The sequence below is a fragment of the Alosa sapidissima genome, chromosome 19 (genome assembly GCF_018492685.1).
Source record: "Alosa sapidissima isolate fAloSap1 chromosome 19, fAloSap1.pri, whole genome shotgun sequence".
Classification (NCBI taxonomy): domain Eukaryota; kingdom Metazoa; phylum Chordata; class Actinopteri; order Clupeiformes; family Clupeidae; genus Alosa; species Alosa sapidissima.
In genome coordinates this window covers 7,283,723-7,305,327 of record NC_055975.1, presented here as the reverse complement: position 1 = coordinate 7,305,327, position 21,605 = coordinate 7,283,723, and the positions used below count along the sequence as shown (strand labels likewise).

The window sequence follows — 21,605 nt, the reverse complement described above, 5'->3', positions numbered from 1 at the left end:
ATTATGACTCAGTGGATGGATATTGTCTCCCTGGTGGCACTTAGTCTGTCTAATACATTTTAACTCATCGGACCAAGTTGTTTAATGCATATGCGACATAAATGGGTGATAGGGGAGGTGATGTCATTCCTGCCAGCATGCCACACTTCAACCAATCAGTGACATGCCTTGTTTAAATATTGATGATTTCTGCCCTAGCCCCATGCATGCATGTATTAATAATAGAATGGTGTTCAAGAAATGACATGAGACATGCCTTTCTGACCCTGTGGCAGTATATTTCCCCAAATATTGCGAATAAATCACATTTTACTAGTAGACATCAAGAAGTATCCTACATCTCTTTGTCGCATTTATTTTTATATTTATTTATACACAGGTTTAAACCTGTATTCTTGCATACTACAAGTCCACCTTCATTTCACTAGGCCTAAATAAAGTCCCTGAATCTTTATGAAAATCATGTAAATACCATGCAAAAAAAAGTGGAGCAATAGACAAAGCATGCCAACTGTAACGCGCCAATCAATTCTTTTCTTAAAGCTTAGGGTACCCAAATATAAGCACATTTCAGCTGTTTGCCCCCTGGATCAGCACCACCAACCAACTACACCAACACCTGCTTACAGGAACTACGCAGTCCAAGCACGTAAAACGTCATGACGCTAGCCTAGCAACCATCATGGCGACGAGGAAGCCTAAGAGAGGTTACAAAGACATGTCAGGCAGTTTAGCTAACATTTGTTCTCTCTGAGATGACTATGGAAGTGATAAAATAGTATTACAACAAGTATGGGATTTAAAAATAATACCACCATGGATGCAAAGAGAGGTAAAGGCAAGTAGCCTGTTAATAACAGGCACCGTTTGTCGACTTTGTTGTCCAGTAGGTAATATGTTAGCTTGCTTATGCTAGCTAGCTAATGACCTGGGCTTGCTTGCTTGCTTGCGATGGTAATGCATACTGTTGACTTTTGTACACACTTTTAGCTTCACAGTTAACTTCAAGTTAATTATCGTTTTAGTCACAGTCAGCTAAGTAACGAATTCCCTGTATAACAGAGAAGAATGCATTGAATCTTATTTAGATAGTTAAATTGATTGTCTTTGCAACATTAGCTATTGAGATAGCTAACCTCAACGTTAACGTATAATCCGAATACGAAGCTGCTGCTGTGCAAGCAAGCCACACTATATTTTCTGCATTTTGTTGAGGATTAGGGTGAAAGGACCACACATTCTATTCTTGAATAGTGCCTTTTAGCCTAATTGTTGAAGTTAATGAACTAGTATTCGTTTATTGGGCACCAATAATACTGCCATGTTCCTAATGTAACTGTAGTTAGCTTACTTGTATAGGATAAACATCCCATTTGTACTTTAAGTAGATATGTAACGATTTGCTTTATATTCTAGCATACTGCCCTGGAGCCTCAGGCAACTTGACAAAACAATGTCTCGTTCAAGACCACATGTTTGCACATTACAGGAAGGTGTATACTGCTAAGGGTAAGGGTTATTGTTCATTTTCTGTCTCTCTGAAACGTGGCCTGTGAATTCTGTGAACGTACTCCTCTGGAGCCCTCTTTTGCTTTGTGTTGAAAAGTCATACAACATGCATCTAACCTGACCTAATTGAAAGGGAATGACAGTGGTGAAAAAACATCAACATAGCTTTTAGTCAGGATCAACAATACATAATCATGAATCTTGTACAAAACAGCCAGAGAGACTATGGAACTTTGAGATTCAGCTTATGTATTTAACTGAGAAGTCAGTTCTGTCATGCTTGATTAAGTCAGATTTAGATGAGATATACAGTACTTCCAACTCAGTATTTGTAAGGGCACACACATACAGCATACCTCTTTTGTCACTGATATGCTGTGCTTTCTTTTTTCAGCTGCTGTGGATACCTCAGCACCAAAAAGCATGCAAAGTAGCATCAAATGTAAGAGTTCTAATTATGGGCTGCAGTATCAGTGTTGTATACATTTTATAGAATCAGCTTGTATGTAATTGGTGTCTGCCCTGACCCTTACAGACTCTGACCAAAAGCGTCGAGAGCGGTTGAAGAGGGAGGCATCTCAGCGTTCATTATCCTCCAGGTCACTGAGGAGCAGACTGGATAACACCAGAGAATCATGCTCCTTAAAAGCTGTAAGGGATCTCCCAACATCCCTTAAGTCTTTTCCCTTCCACATCTTCTGTGTTATAAATGTTATATTGACAACGACAACAACCATCCACAAAACATCCATAAATCTACACATTTTACATCCACTTATTTTTGTTTTCACATTGCCATACCATAGAGAGAGCTGTCGTTTTTGCAGCAGGCCATGGTATACTGGGTATGTGGTATATGAATGTTGTCCTGTACATTTCTACTCACACACTACAGTGTTTCAGTTCTCCTTTTGTTTATCTTAACACAGAGCAGGACCTCTCTCCAAGCAGACGAGGATGGCTGCCATTACTTGGGGGGCTCTGTGATGTCTTCGCCTAGGCTCAACACTTCATTCCATATCAGAGAGATTGCATACCCGTCCCAAAGAGCGACCACAGCTGGGAGCACCCACAACTGCCATCGCTATGCCTCCGAATTCAACTACCGAGACCCCCACCCTCAGAAGCAGCAGTTCCTCCGGTCCTGTGGTACCACTGGCAGCCAAAGCGCATTCAAAGCTTTCCAGGACCCAGTCCAGAAGACGTACAGCGGAGACCTCATGCTCAAGCACTCCAAGCATTTCAAGCCCGAAAAGCCCTTCACACCCCGCACGTTGAAGAAGGACAGCAAGTCCTACCTGTCCCAGTACCGCTTCTACACCCCCCCGAGGAGGAAAGCGTCAGAGGAGACGAGCCCAAGGCTGGTACAGCAGGACTCATCTCGTGGAAGGTAAGAGTAGCGTATATCCGGTTATCATTCAAAATGATGTAATTATGCCTTTATGCAGGTATACATTCTGTGGTTGTTCTTCAAAGAAGGAAATTGGAAGGATGATGAGATGTGTTTGTCTGCAGAATTTTGAAAACTGTTATCTGAAAATAAAAAATAAAAACTTTATTGCATTCCTTCTCAGCTCTGAACCCAAGGACAACTTTGCTGCAGAATGGGATCTGCCACAGGTAAGTTTGATTAGTTTTATCATTGGACATTATTATTGACAATTAATATTGATGTATTAAAAGGTTGTTTTATATGTGAATATGCCAGATAAACGTGAGAAAGGATTTGACTGATAATGAGATTGTGTTGACTGTGGTTTTGGCAAATGCCTGGATGGTTAAGAATTTAAAGACAGAATGACTTAATTCATTTCTGTCTTTTGCATTCATGTAGATTATTTTGAACTGGCAGGATTTAAAAGGCTGTCAGTCAGGATTTCAGCCAAATTATGTCATTGTTTGCTCAGTCTATCAGTACTGATTGCAAAACCAAAATATATGTAATCTATAAGGAATGTGAAGAGACAGGAAATTAAATACTCTTTTGTTTTGTTTTATTAAATACTGCATGTTTTGTTTACTGAAGACATTTGACCTTGAGTCTGAAATATTTGATGAAGACACCAGTCCAAATGGGAAACACAGTAAAGTGAACAAGACAAAAGGCAGCAGTTTTCTTTCTTCATCCAGGTATTTTTTTTCAGCCTTAATTTTTTTTCAGCTGAATAACGTGCTTACAGTGATCTAATTGGACTCCAACACTCTATTTTCTTACATGATGTCTCAGAATGTCTCCAGATGGAATCAAGTCTCCCATCATGCGGAAGGTGAATGAAGAGTAAGAAAATTGATTTAATGATTAATTTGGTATATGCTCAACCCAGTATTATTAAATGCCATTTATGTACAGGAACTAGATATGTATAATCTCTATCGCTTAAATTTTCCGTAGGGAAGAAGAGTTACTCTACCTGGAGTTTATTGCAGATGTGACAAATGAAATCTTGACATTGGGGCTGTACAATGACCGGTTTGTCCAGATTTTTCTCCTCTCTTTTTATCCCAATCTAAAATGATTTGCCAGTTTATTTGGCTCTTCTTCTAGGGATTTCGTCTATGTGTGCTGCTGAAAAAAACAGGCTGACAAAGGCAGGGAGGTTTAGATGCCAAGCTAACCAGCAAGAGCAATTTAGTTGCCAAGCAGACTGGCATCAACAAGGCAGCGGCACCTTAGCTGTGGGCACGCTTGGGCAGAGCTAATGGCAGCCCATTAACCATCTGGTTGCTTGGTGATATTGTCAACAACTTTGTACTATTTCTTGGACATCCTACGGAGAATCATCCACTATTGTTTATACTGCTTTATCACTGCTTATCAGTGTGATCGCAGCACCTTGACGTGCTATGTGATATTTCAGTGGTTGGAGATAAAAAAAAAAAGAAGAATTTATCACTAAATCAATGGTGTATAACGGTGAATAATCAATCAGCTGAAAAGTCCTTTAACAGATTAGATCAATGCTGTGGCTCATGTGTAATATCAGGACACTGCATTCATCTTACGGATGGTTGGCAACAAAACACCTCCCTCCCTACCAAGTCTGTTGATGAAAAACACAAATCTGTGGTTGCACTGGCCCAGTGTACAAAACCAGTGCAGCACATACCATATCACATGATTAAAACCATCATGGCCTCTGCTTTGACTGTAAAAGAACATGGATGGGGTATGCTTTCCCAAAAGTGAGGCCACCAGAAGGAACTAAACAGTGACAGCTTTAACTAATTATGGACAGTTCTGGACCTGACTGAGCTTCTGTTTGCATGCTGTGGCTGCAAAATCACTTAAACCGTAGACTCTGACCAAAATGTTCCCAATAAGGCCCCCAGTTTTGGCTTAATTTCCTCGTAACATAAGGGCTTGGTGCTATTCTGTCCATGTTCCATGTCTCTGTAGACATTAAATTGTGCACTGGTTAATGGCACCATGTGTTGACTGAACGGAGGACTAAGTCTGGGCATTGCACAACATGGTGGCACTGCCACAGCCTAATTGAGCAACTGCATCTCTCTTTTTTTATTATTAATTGTCAGTGAATGTAGTTGCAGTAGTCAGTGGGATGGCAATTTTAGTCTGATATGACCTGCCATAAGACTAGAACTGCACAGGAATCAACTGTTCTGTACTATGTGTATGTATGTATCATAGTGTATGATACACAGACACCTAACAAAATTGTTTTTGTATTGCAGAGTATTGAGAAGGGTATTTCAGCGTCATATTGATACAAATAAACATCACCTGGATGAGGTAAACCTACCATTAAGTTTTCAAGAGTCATCTGTTAAAATCCAAGCATTGCTGTACCATTAGATGTCTTGACTGTACTCTCTCTTTCTAGGATAAAATGCGCCACCTTCTGGACATTTTGCATCATGATATTCAGAGTCCCTCAAATGCCTCCACTTTTTGTGTACACCCTGCAAAAAAGCATAGAGAGAAGGACACATTTCCACAAGACGTCCCAAGCTTTAGTTCCGATTTAACATCACAGCCTAAATTAGTTCACAGACCTTCCTCCTCCACTATGTTTGACAGAGACCTTGAGTCACTAGGGAAGAGAAATCATTTAATAGTTTCCACTCCTTTGCAGCGCAGCCCAACCAGCAACACTTCCTATAGTCTGCAAGGAGAGACAGAAGATGGTAATTTAAGGTATAGCCTAAGCAGCTACAGTTCACATGCTCTGGATAGAGGGACGGAAGATAGATCGTTCAAATTTGATCCAACCAGCTACAGTTCACATGATCTGGACAGAGAGATAGAAGGTGGACCATTAGATTTTAACCTAGCGAGATACAGTTCAGACGTTCCGGACAAAGAGACAGAAGATGATCTGTTAGATTTTAACCCAGCGAGATACAGTTCAGACGTTCTGGACAAAGAGACAGAAGATGGTCTATTACAATATAGCCCCGATAGCCACAGTTCACATGTTCTGGATGGAGAGACAGATGACTGTCCAAGGAAAAGTAGCCCAACAAACTATGGTCTAGATGGGGAGACAGAAGATGGTCAAGAGCAGCAAAATATCAGAGAAGATGATTTGTCACCTGGAACTGAGCACAACCACCTGACTCCTGAGGAGAATGAAGCTCTTCAATCCACAGAGGACAATAACGAACTCTCTGGAGAGCTTGAGGAACTTGGATTAAACATGGAGTCTTTGCATGTGTCCCAGACACCACCCAAGACAATTAAGGATGAACAAGATTTTAGCATATTTAGTGACGATGAGTTTTGACTAAGGTATTATGATGTAGCAGACATTAGGTCAACTCAACACTGCACTGAAAGCACACACAGTTTTGGAGTTAGTATTTTTTCCCCCACAGTTTTCTGACATCCACAGTACTAGTATAATATGAACCATATTATACACTCACTACGGCCACGAGTAGCCTACAGAGGACAGTGCTTGTATGCAACAACACAAATGTATTGTACATGAACAGTGTGTCATCGTCACAGCTTATTAGTTTTATTTCACTTTATTCACCTTGAATGTGGATCTCTAGCCATCCAAGAGATAGTAGTATTTTTGTAGCCTTTTTCATGTCAACAGGAAAATAAAATATTTTATATTTTAGTTATCTCTGATTCTGCTGCCTTTGGTTTCAACAGAACATACATTTTCAGTAACCACCTAATTAATATATGTGCATGCTTCTGTCGATTATCAGTTAAATATAAAAAAAAAGATGGTGGGGGACTATAGATACAGGGAAAGGTACAGGCCTACAGGTGAAATTATTTTCTCTTGCCATCAGCCTGCACTGCAATTTCTTATATCTTTACTAGGGGGCAACGTCTGCTCTGTTGTCTCAATAGCTGTTTGTAGTGGTGGTGGTGATTCGTTTGTAATAACAATGTAATTCATATATCATGGTCACTTTATCAGATAGTATGGCTAACAAAGGTCTGCCATTTCGGCTATCAACTTGACTATGACACATGTAGTCAATTTTGAGATGTGTATTATCTCTCGTGTAGTAGCTCAAACGTATTTTAATCCCATCAGCTATAGTATGTTGTTATTGTTAATGTATACAGTTATGAGGTTATTCTTAATGAAAACCTGTGAGGAAAGAGTCAATTTTCCAATTAAGCAAAATTCTGACTGCTCTTGTGTACCTAACTTTACCCGAACTTTGCGGCTACTCATTCGATCGGCAGAGCAGCTGTCCCATTCTTTGCATTTTCGCTGCCAGGCATTCCAGCTGTCTGATGTAATGGGCTCTGAATCAGGTTTGTATAAAGCCGCTCTAGAAAATCAATGCTCTAAACTATAGTTACCGTCTGTCAAGAAGGGCCTGAAGTCTACAGCAATATTAAGGAGTTGTCTTTTTGATACCAAACGCTGGCGATAGTGAAGTGAAAATGGAAAATGTCTGACAAAAATAACACCGACGAGGAACGCATAAAATAGACCCGCGGATGTGCATCACGCGCCGGGTTTATTGCTGGTAAGCCTGTCCTCGCAGGAAGTGAAGTTTGTGAGCTCCGAGAGTGACCCGAGGAATATCTCGGCATGCATTTACCTAGCCAGGCTAGAACTAAAACTAGCTAGTTGGTGAAGAAAACTTTTTGGATTACCAACACAACTTTAAAGTCGTTGCACATTCGCTTTCGGATATAATTGTATTACAGTGGTTTTGTATCGACCGTGCATGGTCTCTAACAACAGGTAATTACTATGATATTCCTGCTTACTCAAGTTTAGTCATTTAAAAGGAACGCTAACGTAACAGTTTTCTGTTGTGGTCTTTTTGCTGGCTAACATTAGCACGAAAGCTAGCTATTGCTACGTATTTAGCTATTAGTTAGCTCGATAGTTTGTTCAGTTAAATGAAGCAGAGACGGTATCGATGAGTTAGCCATCCTTAGCCAGTGCTTTCTGTTGGCATTTTGTATTTCGGATTTGTCATATTTAGGGTTATCCGTTCCTCACTACGAGTACTTTTAAAAACCTATTTAGACAGCTATTATTGTACAGTAAGAGTTTGGAGGAGTAACCCAACCAAGGGGTACGTAACGTTAGTAGCTTCTACCTAACGCCACTGTTTATTCAAACAACATTGATTTGCGAGACCAAGCTTGGCACTTGTTGCTCCATTGCGAGTCAGGCATAGCCATTTTCCCAGTTAATATTGGTAATTTATGCTGATTGTTTCGCTTGTTTAAGTAAGTTACATTAGCTCTAAATACATGTACTGTGAGTATCCATGATTCCTGTTTCCATGTAGCGTTAGTTGGTTTGTTACAGTATTGGCTGTTTTAATGACAGCAATGCTGTCAGGCTTTGTGAAGGTTGTTACATGGAAGGTTTTGGGGGCTCCTCAGGCCAACTGATATGAACGTGACTTATTCGCAACATGAAATTGGTCAGATTTTGCATTGCATTTTACAGTCCTGTGTTGCGAGCAGTTCCATTGTTTCAGCTTGTTATTCTGCAACGCTAATCTGTTCTGCATTAATATGACTTTATCTAGGCAGATAACTTGCTTAACCTTAGCCAGTTAGGAAAGCAGCCAAAACGGATTTAGGAGTGGATTAGTTTACTAACTAAATCAATAGTGATGGTGGTCAGTAACGTTACTGTTCACATTTGTCCAAAGCTCAGTTAACGTGGGTGACTTCTGGAACTTATCAGATCTGTGGGCTAAGTTGTGTTGCATGTAACGTTAGTTATGTTAAATTCGTGTAAAGCTTTCACACTATTGAACTGTGAACTTCAGTTAAACGTTAGCTCAGAGCTGTCAAAGGAACTGTCAACACTTTAAGTTAGGCCACCACATGCTTCGTTGGACTCATGGTTGCATTTTGTTACCAATTTTCTTACCTGTACCTTTGACTTCTTACCTGTAACCCCCCCCCCCCCCCCCTTTAGGAATACATGCATCAACCTTGGACCCTTGTCTCTTACAATCTCAGACAGATGGGCATTATTTGATAAGAAAATACATCAAAATTCTTTCAAGTATTAACACCATCTCAAAGGACTGTAAAATATGCCATTGCCTTTTGGCTTAAAACTAAAAAGAACGCGAAGATACACCGTCTCCAGCAAGAGCTGCCTTGTCACACGCATTCAGCTGTTAAATGGCGAATTCGTCGAGTATACACTTTCTGTGGAAGGTACCGGCCAGGAATGTCTGGAAGCAGTTGCGCAGAGACTCGAATTACGAGAGGTACGTATTGTTTTGAAGTGCTGTTTTAAAACAGAAAGTTTGTTTCAGCATCATGTAATAACAAAGTGGTGTTCATGTAGCTTGCTGTTCAGTTGCATTAGATGAATGAAGTCATGAGATTGAGCGTGCTTTGTCGGCTATCATGGGAAGAGTCTACCACAGTGAATTGTTCAGAATGGTACTCCAGGGATGTACCATACCAAATGGCTTGCATGATTTGATCCCTATGTGAATGTCTCAAAACTGTTAATGATGTTTGTGTTGAGGTTAGAACTCTTTCCTTTTAATCATCTCACCTTAAATAGATTTATCTCCCTATTGTGTACCATTTTCCAACCAGTAAAATGTGAACTAGTGGTTAGACAAGCCTGACACACAGTGTGAAGAGTGTATGTTTTGCCTGTACAGTCTCATGACTAATATGTTGTAATATCATTTGTTTCAACAGAAGCTTATTGCACGGAATTGCAACCCGAATAAGACATTGAATTACTCGTCATCCTTTAAAAATAGCCGCTGTCTGATGAAATTGCGTCACATGGTCTGTTTCAGATAACATACTTTAGTCTCTGGTACTTCAACAAACAAAACCAGCAGAGATGGATCGACCTGGAGAAGCCTTTGAAGAAACAGCTAGACAAGTATGGCTTGGAGCCCACGGTTTACTTTGGGGTGGTGTTCTACGTGCCGACTGTTTCCCAGCTTCAGCAGGAAATCACACGGTAAGCAGTGGTTATTTATTCTCAGGGAATTGCTTGTGTGACTAATGACTCTAAGCAGTGACATTCTTTTATCTGTGTCACTGTAAGAAGAAGTCTTATAACATTTGTGCGCCTCTTTCCATCTCTGCAGTTACCAGTATTATCTGCAGCTGAAGAAGGATATTTTGGAGGGAAGGATTCCCTGCTCCATCGAACAGGCTATCCGGTTGGCTGGACTAGCCGTGCAAGGTATGGCAAAGCTGTTGATGCTCGCACAACCTAAACCAGGCACACATCACAAGGGGGGAGGGGGGTGGCTGGAGTTCTCTCACCAGAGTGCAGGAGTGTTTACTGGACCCGTGTTCCAGCCCTCGACATGTCCGCCTCCAGCAGAAGAATCTCAGACGCCGCCGGCAAAGATATATCTGGCAGCCGGCATTACTGGCCCAGTGTTAGCATTGCAGAGCCACTGAGATCACCCACTCATTGCAACCAGGCCTCATCTGCAGGCCTGCCCGGGATCTCACGCAGTCGACAAGCATGCAACGCACGCAGCCACACTCGCTCCCCTTACGCGTGGCGGAAGGCAGGGACCCCTCTGGCGGTCCAAGAGCTGTTTTCAGCCTGGGGCCCCACCACCACTACCACCACCGCCCAGGATACCCTACATAGCTGTGAATATTTCTGCCAGTCAGACCCAGTTTAGTGCTAATGTTGGATTACATGCTGAATCACTTTCCAGCCATAGCAAAACCACCACCTCTGGTTGTCTAAAATTAGCCCCTTTGGTCACTGTACGCTGAGCAGCTCTCCAGAAATGTGTCATGCTATTCCAAACACGAGTGGCCAGTTTTAGTCAACCCTGCAGTGCGACACTGGCCACCTGCTCTGCAGTCCTGTTCGTTGCCCCCATAGAATGGATCATTGCTGATCATCAAATCATTGATCATGAAGTCTGCCTTATGTGTTCATGGCAATGAAATAAAGTTTGTGTTTATTGAAGAAAATGGCCTGATCATGGATGCCTTTTTTTCCCCCTCTACCTTAGCTGATTTTGGAGATTATAACCGCTATGAGTCCCAGGAATTTCTCCAGAAGTTTGTTCTATTCCCCATTGTAAGTAAACAAGATCTAACATGAAGCACTTTGGCATTTTATCAGACAACAAAAACGTTTTTATTTTTTTGTTAGTGTTGCGTCTGTGTAGGCATGTTATGTCTATGTAGACATTGTTGGCAGTTTACTTGAGTTCTTATAAACATGTCATGATGCCGCTCCATACTCTCTGATGTGGTTTTTATGTTGCCTTGTGGTCTAACTACTTTGTTTCTCAAAGGGATGGATTCAGGATGAGCGAGTACTGGAGGAGGCCACTCAGAAAGTTGCCATGCTCTATCAAAACTATCGGTAAGCTCATACACTGTTCATTTCTCCCTTGAGATTCTTGTTGTTACATGTAAGACACTTAGCATTTGGGCATTTTACATTCCTCTCTCTTATAAGCATGTCGATGGGTTATGCTCTGTTCCACTGGGATTCACTGCAAACCACCTCTAATGTTTTCATCTGGCTTCATTTAAAACAGTGTAGAAGACCATCTGTTTGAGTCACTGGGCTGATTTATTACTCAGGCAGATAAAACAAATCAATATGAGCATCAGGCCAGAAGCTGTGAAGGGATACGGTTCAAAGACACCTGCTTCTTTCCATGGCAAACTCTTTCTTCAGATTCATACATTTCTCAATCCCATGTGTCTGGAATGGGCATGGCATTGGGCATTATTGGATTGAGTCCTGCCCAGAAGGGGTAGAATACTAGTGTAACTGTGTTGGGTTTCAGGTGTGAGGTGACTGAGTTCAGAGAAGCACTTGCAAATCTAGATTGTGTGCATGAAATGGATTCCTCACATTTCTTAGTACGACAATGGATGATTGTGACGTTTCAGTGATGACAGATCTGATAGTGGTTCAATTGTTAGTGGTTTTTGACTGTCTGTGTCTGTGTGTGTGTAGAGGGTTACCAGCCCCGGAAGCAGAGCTGTTGTACATGCAGGAGGTGGAGAAGATGGAAGGGTATGGCCAGGAGACCTATCAAGCTAAGGTGAGGAAAAACTGACCCCTTTGCTGAGCTCAGTGACTGACCGCTTTTCATCTACAGAACTTTGCCTGGTCCCCTTCTTGTCTGTATCTACCCACTCTCAAACACTCTATTCACCCATGTGCTCTTCTACTGTTATTCCTGCCACAGGACAACCAAGGCACGGACATATTCATTGTGTCGTGTCTCGATGCGATCATTGTCAAACATAAGAATGGCAAGCCGCCTCTCATTTTCAGGTAAGCAGATACACTTGGGTGTGGGTTTGAAAATAAAATGGTAGGTGTTGAAGCTTTAACCTCAAATACAGTGGGTGTGACATGAGTTGTGCCACAGCTAATTGTCAGCCTCCTCCACGTAGGTGTACCCTCTATTTTATTTGCTTGGTGACATCAGTGTTGCTGTATGCCTACAGTAACACTCCTATTAATTATTTTCCAATTGCACGTCTAGGTGGAATGACATCAACAACATGACTCACAACAAGTCGTTCTTTGCATTGGAGCTAGCCAATAAGGAGGACACAATTCAGTTCCAGACTGTAAGTCTACAAAAGCCTTAGCTCATGGTCTTCATCATCCTGCTTGTTTTTGAATTCTCTTTTTGGGACTTATAATAGTGCAAAGATTGAATTAGCCCTTAGCTAGGCCTTCTAGTGGTGTCTGCTGAGTCCATGCGTATGTGTGTTTATTTATAGGCAGGCTGCTGTTTTTGTGTCTGTCTGGCACAGAGATCCCCACTAGTCATATAAAACCCTCTAGTGTTGCTTTGTAGTTTACTTCAGAGAATTAGGTGAATAATGCTGCTTTTGTTTTGTTCTTGAATTTGTAGGAGGATATGGAGACCTCCAAGTATGTCTGCAGAATGTGCCTGGCACGACACAAGTTTTACAAAATTAACAAGAGCAGCCTGTAAGTTGTCCACTTTGCTCTTTCTTTCCTGTGTCTGGACGTAATTTTTCTTCTATGTGTGTGTGTGGGTGGGTGGGGGTGTGTGTGTGTCATGACCTGTCGCCTCACTCCTCTCCCTTTCCTGTCTCCAGAGAGGAGGGGGACTCCACGCCTCCCGAGGGCTGGCAGAAGTCCATTCTCACTCTCTCCTTTCCTCGCTTTCCAATGCTCTCTCGTCCCTCTCTGCCTTCTAATAAGGGGTGAGCGCGGCTGCCTCCACAGCCTCCTGTGCGTAGCACACCTGGGCCTCTCCTTAGCACAGTAGAGGAAAGAGAGGGCTCTCTTCCCACTTTTTGGATCCTCTAGATCCACTCTTTACATTTAAGTAAGGCAGTTCAGTCAGCCCAAGACTTTGTAGCTCAATGGTAAACCAAAGTGGCTGATGTACATCCCAACCATGAGCTCTATATTATCAGGATAAAGTAATCAAGCATAAGCATGGTTCTCAGGATGACTGAGATGGCTTCAAGTCAGCCACGTGTTGATTCCATACACAAGATTTGTTCTCAGGAATGCTTTTGGTGTTAAGAGAATGCTCTGGATACAATGTGCAATTCAATTCAATCTAATTCTTGCCTGATGTGTTTGACAGCCAAACACAGCCTACCACTGTGAATCCAGTGCGACGGCGATCTTCCACAAGAATGTCTCTGGTGAGTGAGGTTTTTTTTTTTTTTTTTTTCTCTCTCTCTGGCTGCTCTGCTCTCATTTTGTGGAAGGAAGCTCATAACAAGCGCTCTCTCCGTCTACTCTTGGTTTTATATTGAATTCTCAGTTCTATTTCTAAAATGGGTCATGTGCACCACAGCCCAACATTGCTGTTTTGTGTTGTAAACATGGTTTCCATTTTTTTCCCCCTCCTCCTCTTAAAGCCAAAGCAGCCCTACATGATGGCGCCCCCACAATTGCACTACAATGGCCATTACACTGAGCCTTACACATCCTCCCAAGGTAAAGCCCTCAACCACGAACACTGAAAATAAGAATGATCTTACAAAGCTATAAAAATACTTTGGTCGTGGTGTCTTGACAATACAAGTTTACTAGATGACACATCCATGGAAACATCCTGGCTTGTTTTACTGCCAGTTCCTGGTTACCACCCTTAACCTTTGACTTGTTTATGTTGCTGGTTTTGTTTTCGTCCTGCAGACAACCTTTACATGAACAACCAGAATGGCTACTACTATCACTCCCAGACCAGTCTGGACCGCTCCCCACACGAGTACAACGGGCGCCTGCGCAACGGCAGCGTGTACAGTGCCCACAGCACCAGCTCGCTCAACAACCCGCAGCACTACCTGCAGCCCTCGCCCATGTCCTCCAACCCCAGCATCACGGGCAGTGATGTCATGCGGCCCGACTACGTGCCCTCGCACCGCCACAGCGCCCTGCTGCCGCCGTCCTACCGTGCCACGCCCGACTACGAGACGGTCATGCGGCAGAAGGGCCAGCCGGGCGGCGGCGGCGGCCCGCGCCACATGGGCCACGGCGTGGAGCGCCAGAGCCACTCCATGCGCAACCTGAACATCGGCAGCTCGTACGCCTACAGCCGGCCCGACCCGCTGGTGTACAGCCAGCCGGAGATCCGCGAGCACGTGCCCGGGGGCCAGTACCCGTTCCACCTCAACTACAGCTTCCACAGCCCGTCGCACCCGTACCCGTACCCGGGCGAGCGCCGGCCCGTGGTGGGCGCCGTCAGCGTGCCCGAGCTGACTAACGTGCAGCTGCAGCAGGCGCAGCAGGAGTACCAGGCGCCCAACATCATGCGCACGCAGGTGTACCGGCCCCCGCCGCCCTACCCGTACGCACACCCGCGGCCGGCCAACAGCACGCCGGACCTGTCGCGCCACCTGTACGTCAGCAGCAGCAACCCGGACCTGATCACGCGGCGCGTGCACCACTCGGTGCAGACCTTCCAGGAGGACAGCCTGCCGGTGGCGCACTCGCTGCAGGAGGTGAGCGAGCCGCTGGTGTTGCCGCCGCGCATGCACCCGCGCATGCAGAAGCGCAACTCCATCGAGATCGCCGGCCTGGCCTACGGCCTGGAGGGCATGCGCATCAAGGAGCGCACCGTGTCCGCCTCGGCCGCCGACATCCCCATGCCGCAACAGGTGCAGGTGCCCGCTCCGAACCCAGCCTCCTCGGCCTCCGAGCTCAACGCCCTCCTGGAGAGGACGGTCAAGGACGAGGAGGAGGCCGGGAGCAAGGAGGACGTGCGTTACGGCCACAAGAAGTCCCTGTCAGACGCCACCATGCTGGTGCACAGCAGCAGCGGCGAGGAAGAGGAGTTTGATGACGAGGGCGGCCGGCACACGCCCCGCTCCCAGGATGCCGTGGTGGGTGTGGGAGTGCCGGTGCAGGTGGAGCAACACCTGGCGGCCCTGGGTGTGGGACAAACGCCGCGGGAACCCCCTCCCGCCTACCCCTTCCCCACTGCCCTCGACCAGATCCTGTCTGGCCCGATGAACTACCAGCCCCACCCTCCCATTCACGAGGCTGAAGCCGAGCCGCTGTACCAGCCCATGGATCGTGTCACCATGCGGGACCCCACCGCCATGATCCCCTCCATGTCTGATGGAGACCTCAGCGGCCCTGGCAAAGGCAAAGCCAAACGTGACGTCCCCAAAAAGCGCCCCGTGTCGGACGTGCCCGCCGGGAGGAGACTGATCGAGGGCCTGCCGCCTGCGGTGAGCCGCCTCTTTGATTGTTTTCCCTGTGTCGACAGTGTAGTTTCCATGGCAGTCAGGTCTTGTGATGGCGGAGAGAACAATTGCGTAGTGTGTGTTTATGTGTATGTGTGGGAGCTTCATCTTCTTAACATTCTAAGAATTGCATGGTTTCAGTTGCAGATTAGTTTGTCTGTCTACACACAGTTCTCTGGTTCAGAAAAATACTTGCTGCAGCTGTCTGGCAGTTGAGTTTTTATTTTCATACTTGAATTTGAGAGGCATCATTGTGCAGAATTCTTGGCCCTATAACCCTCCAAATATGCATAATGAAGATCGTTGTGAAGTGAAGGGACCTTATATTGCAAGGGTCGCGTCTCCAGAATGGTGTCCACTGTAATGCAGACTAGATTTAGCCTGGCAGGCTGTTCCCCTCTTTCCTAACCATGCCATCTGGGGTCTTGGCAAGGGGTGGGCAATCCTCCTGGAGGAGACAACCCTCATGTGAGGCACTGAGGATCAAATGCCTGTGGTGGGATTGGATCAGCAGGTCTGTAGGGCTGTGGTCACACTACTAGCTGTGGACATGGTTGGTTTGGGTAGCCTAGCCTGGGTTAGTCAGCAGAAATGGAACAAGTAAACTGCTGGTTGATTTAAGTATTAGAAAAGGATAAGTTAAAATGATATTGTGGAGGGGCAACAGTGTGAAAGAGCAGTGTAGTGTAAATTTAAAATGCCTTCACTTGCACAATCACTTGCATGCATCAAAGTACAGTAGTCAAATCAGACCAGTATTGTAATCAAAACCTGCAGTGCAATTCGGCCTATAGACATTTATGCTGTCTTATTACACTGCTCTTTATAATGCTGCAGAATGCTCCATTCACTTGTTCAGAGGTCTGATATTTCTCAATAACAGACCGTTGCTAAGTATAACAGACCGCTTTCAAGGAAAATGGGTGTTGTGCTTCTTATTCATGTCTTTCATATCACTCCCCAAGTAGTCCGGTCACTTCTTGCAATGGAACTTCATTCGAAAGTGAAAGCAGACGTTTGATCAGCTGTGATTCTAAAGAATGTTTGATTCAAGTTCAGTGTGTGTTGCGAACTATTTGTTTCTCAGAAAAAGCCATGATGAAACGGTAACAAATATATGTATAGTCATATCATGTGGAGTTTATTGTTTCATTTTGGCAAGTAGCCATGTAATAAGCGGGATAATGTATAGAACGCCAGTCATTATCGAGAAAATAAGTCCCTTCAGGACGAAGCAAGATCCCTCCGCTTACGTGTGGGGGTCCTGTTCTCCCTGTCGGGACTTATTTTCCTGATAACGACCAGCGTTCTATACAAGTTGTTTTAAGATGGGCGCTTCTGGTGTAAGTTGGGTTATAGACTGACCATCTTTCATAGCTGTCAGCATGGACATTATGAAGTGTTCCTAATTACATTTCACATTTTAGTGACATTTGGGTTAAGTGTGATGCCTTAAATGCTTGGATGCATCTGATGGTCACAAGTGAGGCAAATTAGTGTAAACTTGTGGATATTAGATATTGTTAAGAAATGATTGGCATATTAGATGGAACGGAAGAGAACAAGGATGCCATTGATGGCTCATCTGATTAAACGGTTGGACCTTTACAATCACAATGTACAATGTATGCATTGCACGTGCATGTAACATTGCTTGTTCATACATACGTTGCTCGGTGAAGTAATATCCTGAAACATTTGCAGAATTGATGAATTGATAGTAGTCAAGGACTTCTTGAGGACATTTATGATCATGACATTTAGGCTAAGTGCATTTATCTCCTCCATTATGTTAAATGCTCTTATTACATTATAGTAGGAGTGTAGGGAAGTAGTAGGAGTACCGTAAGCTAATTTAGCACAAGCTTGATGCATTGAGTTTGTTTTGAATGGCTACATCTGTGAAAAGAAATCAGTGAAATTCCATCAGGTTAGTCAGTCTGGTGAGTTAGGACAAAACATAAGTGAACTATTTTTTTTCTTTTCATTCTGTCTTTATTTGTACATTGTGCGCCTGTCACCATCTGGTGTGATGAGCGGTGCAGACTGGTTCTCTTGTCTGCATGACCGCAGCAGGAATGTGACGGCCAAACCTGTTGGGCAGGACTGTCCACATACCAGCAGGGGCTGCTGCTTTAACGTTACACCTACCTGAGACACACACACACTCTGTCTCTGCAAACATTATTCAGTGTTATTCTCTCATCACTTTCTCTTACTCTTTCTCTTTCTCTCCTTTTCTTGTCCTGGCATCATGAAGGGCATGAAGAGGGGCTCGCGAACAGATCCAAAGAAGATGGGCCAGCTGAAACTGGGCACGCTCAATGGCCTGGCGCACACCCGCTTCGCCACACAAGACGAAGCCAAGGACGAGCCGGAGAGGGCATCTAATGACGAGAGGGTAAGGACTGTATTCATTAGACAAGCTACTTCTACATGGAAGGGCAGATTAATGTGATTTTAATCTGCTTGAAAATGTAACTGAACCAACTTTGAACTTTAAATATACAGCTAAGGTAGGAAAGTCAACTGTCCTAAATAACAGGGGCAGTTCAGCTGTGTGTGTGTTGTGCATTTGTAGATGAAGCATAGTTGTGCTTTTTCAGTTTGGTTGACTGAGTCTGCACTTTTGGATCAGCAGTGGCTCAGGGTTGTGCACTAGAAGGAATACCTGCGGCCTCGTCAGGCTTGGAAAATGAATGTCCTCATCACGCTAAATGCTTCTTCATGAAATCGTCTTGTTTCTGTGAATTTTGTCCACGGTGTTTACGGATGTGTTTGTTTCATTTGTGTCATTTAGAACAGCATTCATTTTTAGAAAAGCAAACACTTAAACAATAAAAAACGTAATGATAACCCAGGACCATTGTATGTTTGCCTGCGTTGCCTCAGTTGAAGAGTTAAAGGTCGAATCCCGGCCTCCTGCCTTTGATCCTTCCCCCTGCAGTGCAAGCTCCTGGAGCAGCGTCTGGAGCAGGGCAACCTGTTCGCCGAGTACGATCAGGTGCCCAAGCGCCGGCCAGCTGTCGACTGTACCTTCGCGCTGCTGCCCGAGAATGGCGAGCGCAATCGCTTCCAGGACGTGCTGCCTTACGACGACACGCGCGTGGAGCTGGTGCCCACCAAGGAAAACAACACCGGCTACATCAACGCCTCGCACATCAGGGTGAGCCCTGGGATGTTGCCATGCTCCAGGGATGTGAGGGGTCTAGTGTCCCTTTTTAGAGTTGCTTTAACTAATGCCTTTTAATTATTGGTTCTGATTCTAAAAGGAGAATAAGCCTCTTACTACAGCACAGCATGCTTCACACAGGGTGGTCCACAGTTGTGTCCATCATGGCACATGGCAACTGTTTTGACATTGTTAAATTCTGTTGGTCTCCTTAGATTTTGCTTATAGAATGTCAAGACTTTGTTTATTAAGGATGGTAATTATTGGCCTTGTCTCAATAATTCTTTAATGGCTTAAAATGGGTGAAGAACAAAGTGTTGCTAGAATGATAGCAGTGCATTGGTCTATTCACTTCTCATGCAGTCTCTGCCTGGAAGCTGGTAAGAGGATTTACGGTACGTACACTCCAGCCACAGATATTGACAGTAATTGGCTGAGCTCTGCGGGTGGTTTCATTACATAAAAAGCAACAGGTCCTCATTCCAGACTGGTGATGCTTGAACTTCACAGTCTGGAAGTTTATGGGCTATTTATAGCATCTGACAGCCTCAGATGGGGTGTGTTGTGTAGAATTCCCCCTGCATTCCCGGATTGAACTGATTGGCCCGTGTGGCCTGTGTCCCCTCCCCCTCAGGTGACGGTGGGAGGAGATGAGTGGAGCTACATTGCCTCCCAGGGTCCCCTCAACAACACATGCCAGGACTTCTGGCAGATGGTATGGGAGGCGGGTGTGGCCATCATCGCCATGGTGACTGCTGAGGAGGTGCGTATTTCATTTTACGGGCATCTGGAGTGACGTGCTTATTACAGAGTTGTTTATGTGTGTAATGAATGCTTGGGTACATATGACTCACATTACGACACAGTGTATCCTCACCTCACCCCAATTTCTTTGTAACGCTACCCACTATTATGTTTTTTCTGTGCCTCACAACCTTTTGACCTCACACACAGGAGGGCGGCCGTGAGAAGAGCTTCCGCTACTGGCCGCGGCTGGGCTCGCGCCACAACACGGTCACCTACGGCCGTTTCAAGATCACCACGCGTTTCCGCACCGACTCTGGCTGCTACGCCACCACAGGCCTGAAGATCAAGCACCTGCTGACGGGCCAGGAGCGCACCGTCTGGCACCTGCAGTACACCGACTGGCCCGACCACGGCTGTCCCGAGGACTTCAAGGGCTTCCTTTGTGAGTGCGGCTGCCCCAGAACGCCCATTTTTAATTTTATGAAAATAGAGGGAGGGAAACACACTCAGATACACATTTCCTTGGGCCGTATTTTCATGAACACTCAGAATGTGAATGAGCCGAATGGAAACTCCACTCCACAATGGGCTGTGGAATCAAGGCAAGTCTAATCCATCCATTTCCTTCCCCCCCCCCCCCAGCATACCTGGAGGAGATCCAGTCCGTGAGACGGCACACCAACAGCACCAGCGATCCAAAGAACACAAACCTGCCGGTCCTGGTGCACTGCAGCGCGGGGGTTGGCCGCACAGGCGTGGTCATCCTGTCTGAGATCATGATCGCCTGTCTGGAACATAACGAGGTACATCTGCACTGTGTTTTCTGTGGCACACGTTACACCAGCCACACGTGGAGGATGGTGGGGGGGAGAACATTTCGTGGTTAGATGTGGTTGTGTCAAGCACCAGATTCGATTACATAGTTGTCTTCTAAGGGCTGCCGTTGGTTTGGTTTAGATTAGCTGCTGCCAGCACCATTGTCTTTTTGTGTGTCCTCTGGCAGCCATCTTTGGAGTATTGATTCAGTAGATATTTGCAGTTGCACATGTGTGTTAAATATGACTATATGCAAAAATTGTATGCAGATCCCTTGTCTCATAGCTGCCTGGCTGCCAAACCCACTCCTCTAAAACTGTTCATTATATTCTAATTGAAATGAATGAAAAAGGTGATTTAGATAGTTGTCAGAATTGCCAATTTGTGTATTGACAAAACTGGACATTTTGTGACCAGTTCCCATAGAGCGCTGTTCAGGAAAAGCCTTCTCTGTTCCCTCTTCTGTTCTCTGGTAGAACATTGGCCTAGAAGTATGAAAGCCATAAGTTGACCCTGACCATATCTCTCCCTCTTTTTTTGGCTATCGCTCAGATGCTGGACGTCCCGACGGTTCTGAACATGCTCCGCCAGCAGCGCATGATGATGGTGCAGACCGCCTCGCAGTACACGTTCATCTACAAGGTGCTCATCCAGTTCCTCCGAAACTCCAGACTCATTTGAAGCACCGCTGTCACCTAGGGGACGTGCGTCTTGGGACAGTTCCTTGTCCGAAATGACTCGGCCCTCCGAGATACCATCCTCCAGCCTGACGAGACACCTTCCTGCAGCCTGACGAGACACCTCCCAGTGCTTGGTCCAGCTCGGCTGCAGAAGTGCAGCCTGGAGCTCCATGCGAGCATTGGACTGTGGAGAATGGGGGAGCCACTTCCACAGCTGGCTCTCCCTGTCAGTATTAAAGGAAAAGGTGGGACTTGGATGTGAAGTGGGTAGACACAGTGTGTTTTTATTTTATTTTAAATATCAGTATTAAGAGATTTCACTATGGGCGTTTTACACTATACCATTACAGCTGCAAAACACCCAAGCACTTTTACACTTTTGCTGTAAATATCAAACAATGCTGAAGCTGCAGTTCTTAAAAAAATCTATATTTGGATAAATATATTAACACTATTTACTGCAGGACTTTTTTAAATGTTGTTTCTCTCGGATCATGGTTGATGCTTGATATTGGAGGAGATTGAAGAACTGTTT

General features: G+C 44.8%; 2 protein-coding genes across 6 annotated transcripts; both read left to right on the top strand.

Annotated features, from left to right (window-relative positions):
* Positions 1 to 669: 669 nt before the first annotated feature.
* Positions 670 to 6,603, top strand: spata7 (spermatogenesis associated 7). Of its 3 annotated transcripts, none has more exons than XR_006025342.1 (11): positions 670 to 838; positions 1,417 to 1,509; positions 1,904 to 1,951; positions 2,045 to 2,160; positions 2,439 to 2,899; positions 3,084 to 3,129; positions 3,536 to 3,639; positions 3,737 to 3,776; positions 3,902 to 3,979; positions 5,203 to 5,260; positions 5,352 to 5,432. XR_006025342.1 is itself a non-coding variant. In XM_042071658.1 (11 exons), exons 1-11 carry the CDS (start codon positions 793 to 795, stop codon positions 6,252 to 6,254), a joined length of 1,998 nt encoding a protein of 665 aa, XP_041927592.1. In that variant the 5' UTR covers positions 670 to 792; the 3' UTR covers positions 6,255 to 6,603. The 3 variants fall into 3 exon arrangements, 2 of the variants coding, with proteins under 2 accessions (XP_041927592.1, XP_041927591.1); XM_042071658.1 differs by having other exon boundaries at positions 670 to 832; positions 3,737 to 3,787; positions 5,352 to 6,603; XM_042071657.1 differs by having other exon boundaries at positions 3,737 to 3,787; positions 5,352 to 6,603.
* A 733-nt stretch (positions 6,604 to 7,336) lies between these two features.
* Positions 7,337 to 21,605, top strand: ptpn21 (protein tyrosine phosphatase non-receptor type 21). Of its 3 annotated transcripts, none has more exons than XM_042071655.1 (20): positions 7,337 to 7,476; positions 8,901 to 9,201; positions 9,754 to 9,923; positions 10,054 to 10,151; positions 10,951 to 11,018; positions 11,239 to 11,309; positions 11,916 to 12,003; positions 12,151 to 12,239; positions 12,454 to 12,541; positions 12,832 to 12,911; positions 13,043 to 13,150; positions 13,543 to 13,603; positions 13,823 to 13,901; positions 14,103 to 15,640; positions 17,916 to 18,056; positions 18,603 to 18,821; positions 19,462 to 19,590; positions 19,782 to 20,016; positions 20,217 to 20,377; positions 20,943 to 21,605. In XM_042071655.1, the coding sequence occupies exons 2-20, from the start codon at positions 9,022 to 9,024 to the stop codon at positions 21,069 to 21,071; spliced, it is 3,732 nt and encodes a 1,243-aa protein (XP_041927589.1). In that variant the 5' UTR covers positions 7,337 to 7,476; positions 8,901 to 9,021; the 3' UTR covers positions 21,072 to 21,605. The 3 variants fall into 3 exon arrangements, with proteins under 3 accessions (XP_041927589.1, XP_041927588.1, XP_041927590.1); XM_042071654.1 differs by lacking the exon at positions 7,337 to 7,476 and adding an exon at positions 7,501 to 7,697; XM_042071656.1 differs by lacking the exons at positions 7,337 to 7,476; positions 13,043 to 13,150 and adding an exon at positions 7,502 to 7,697.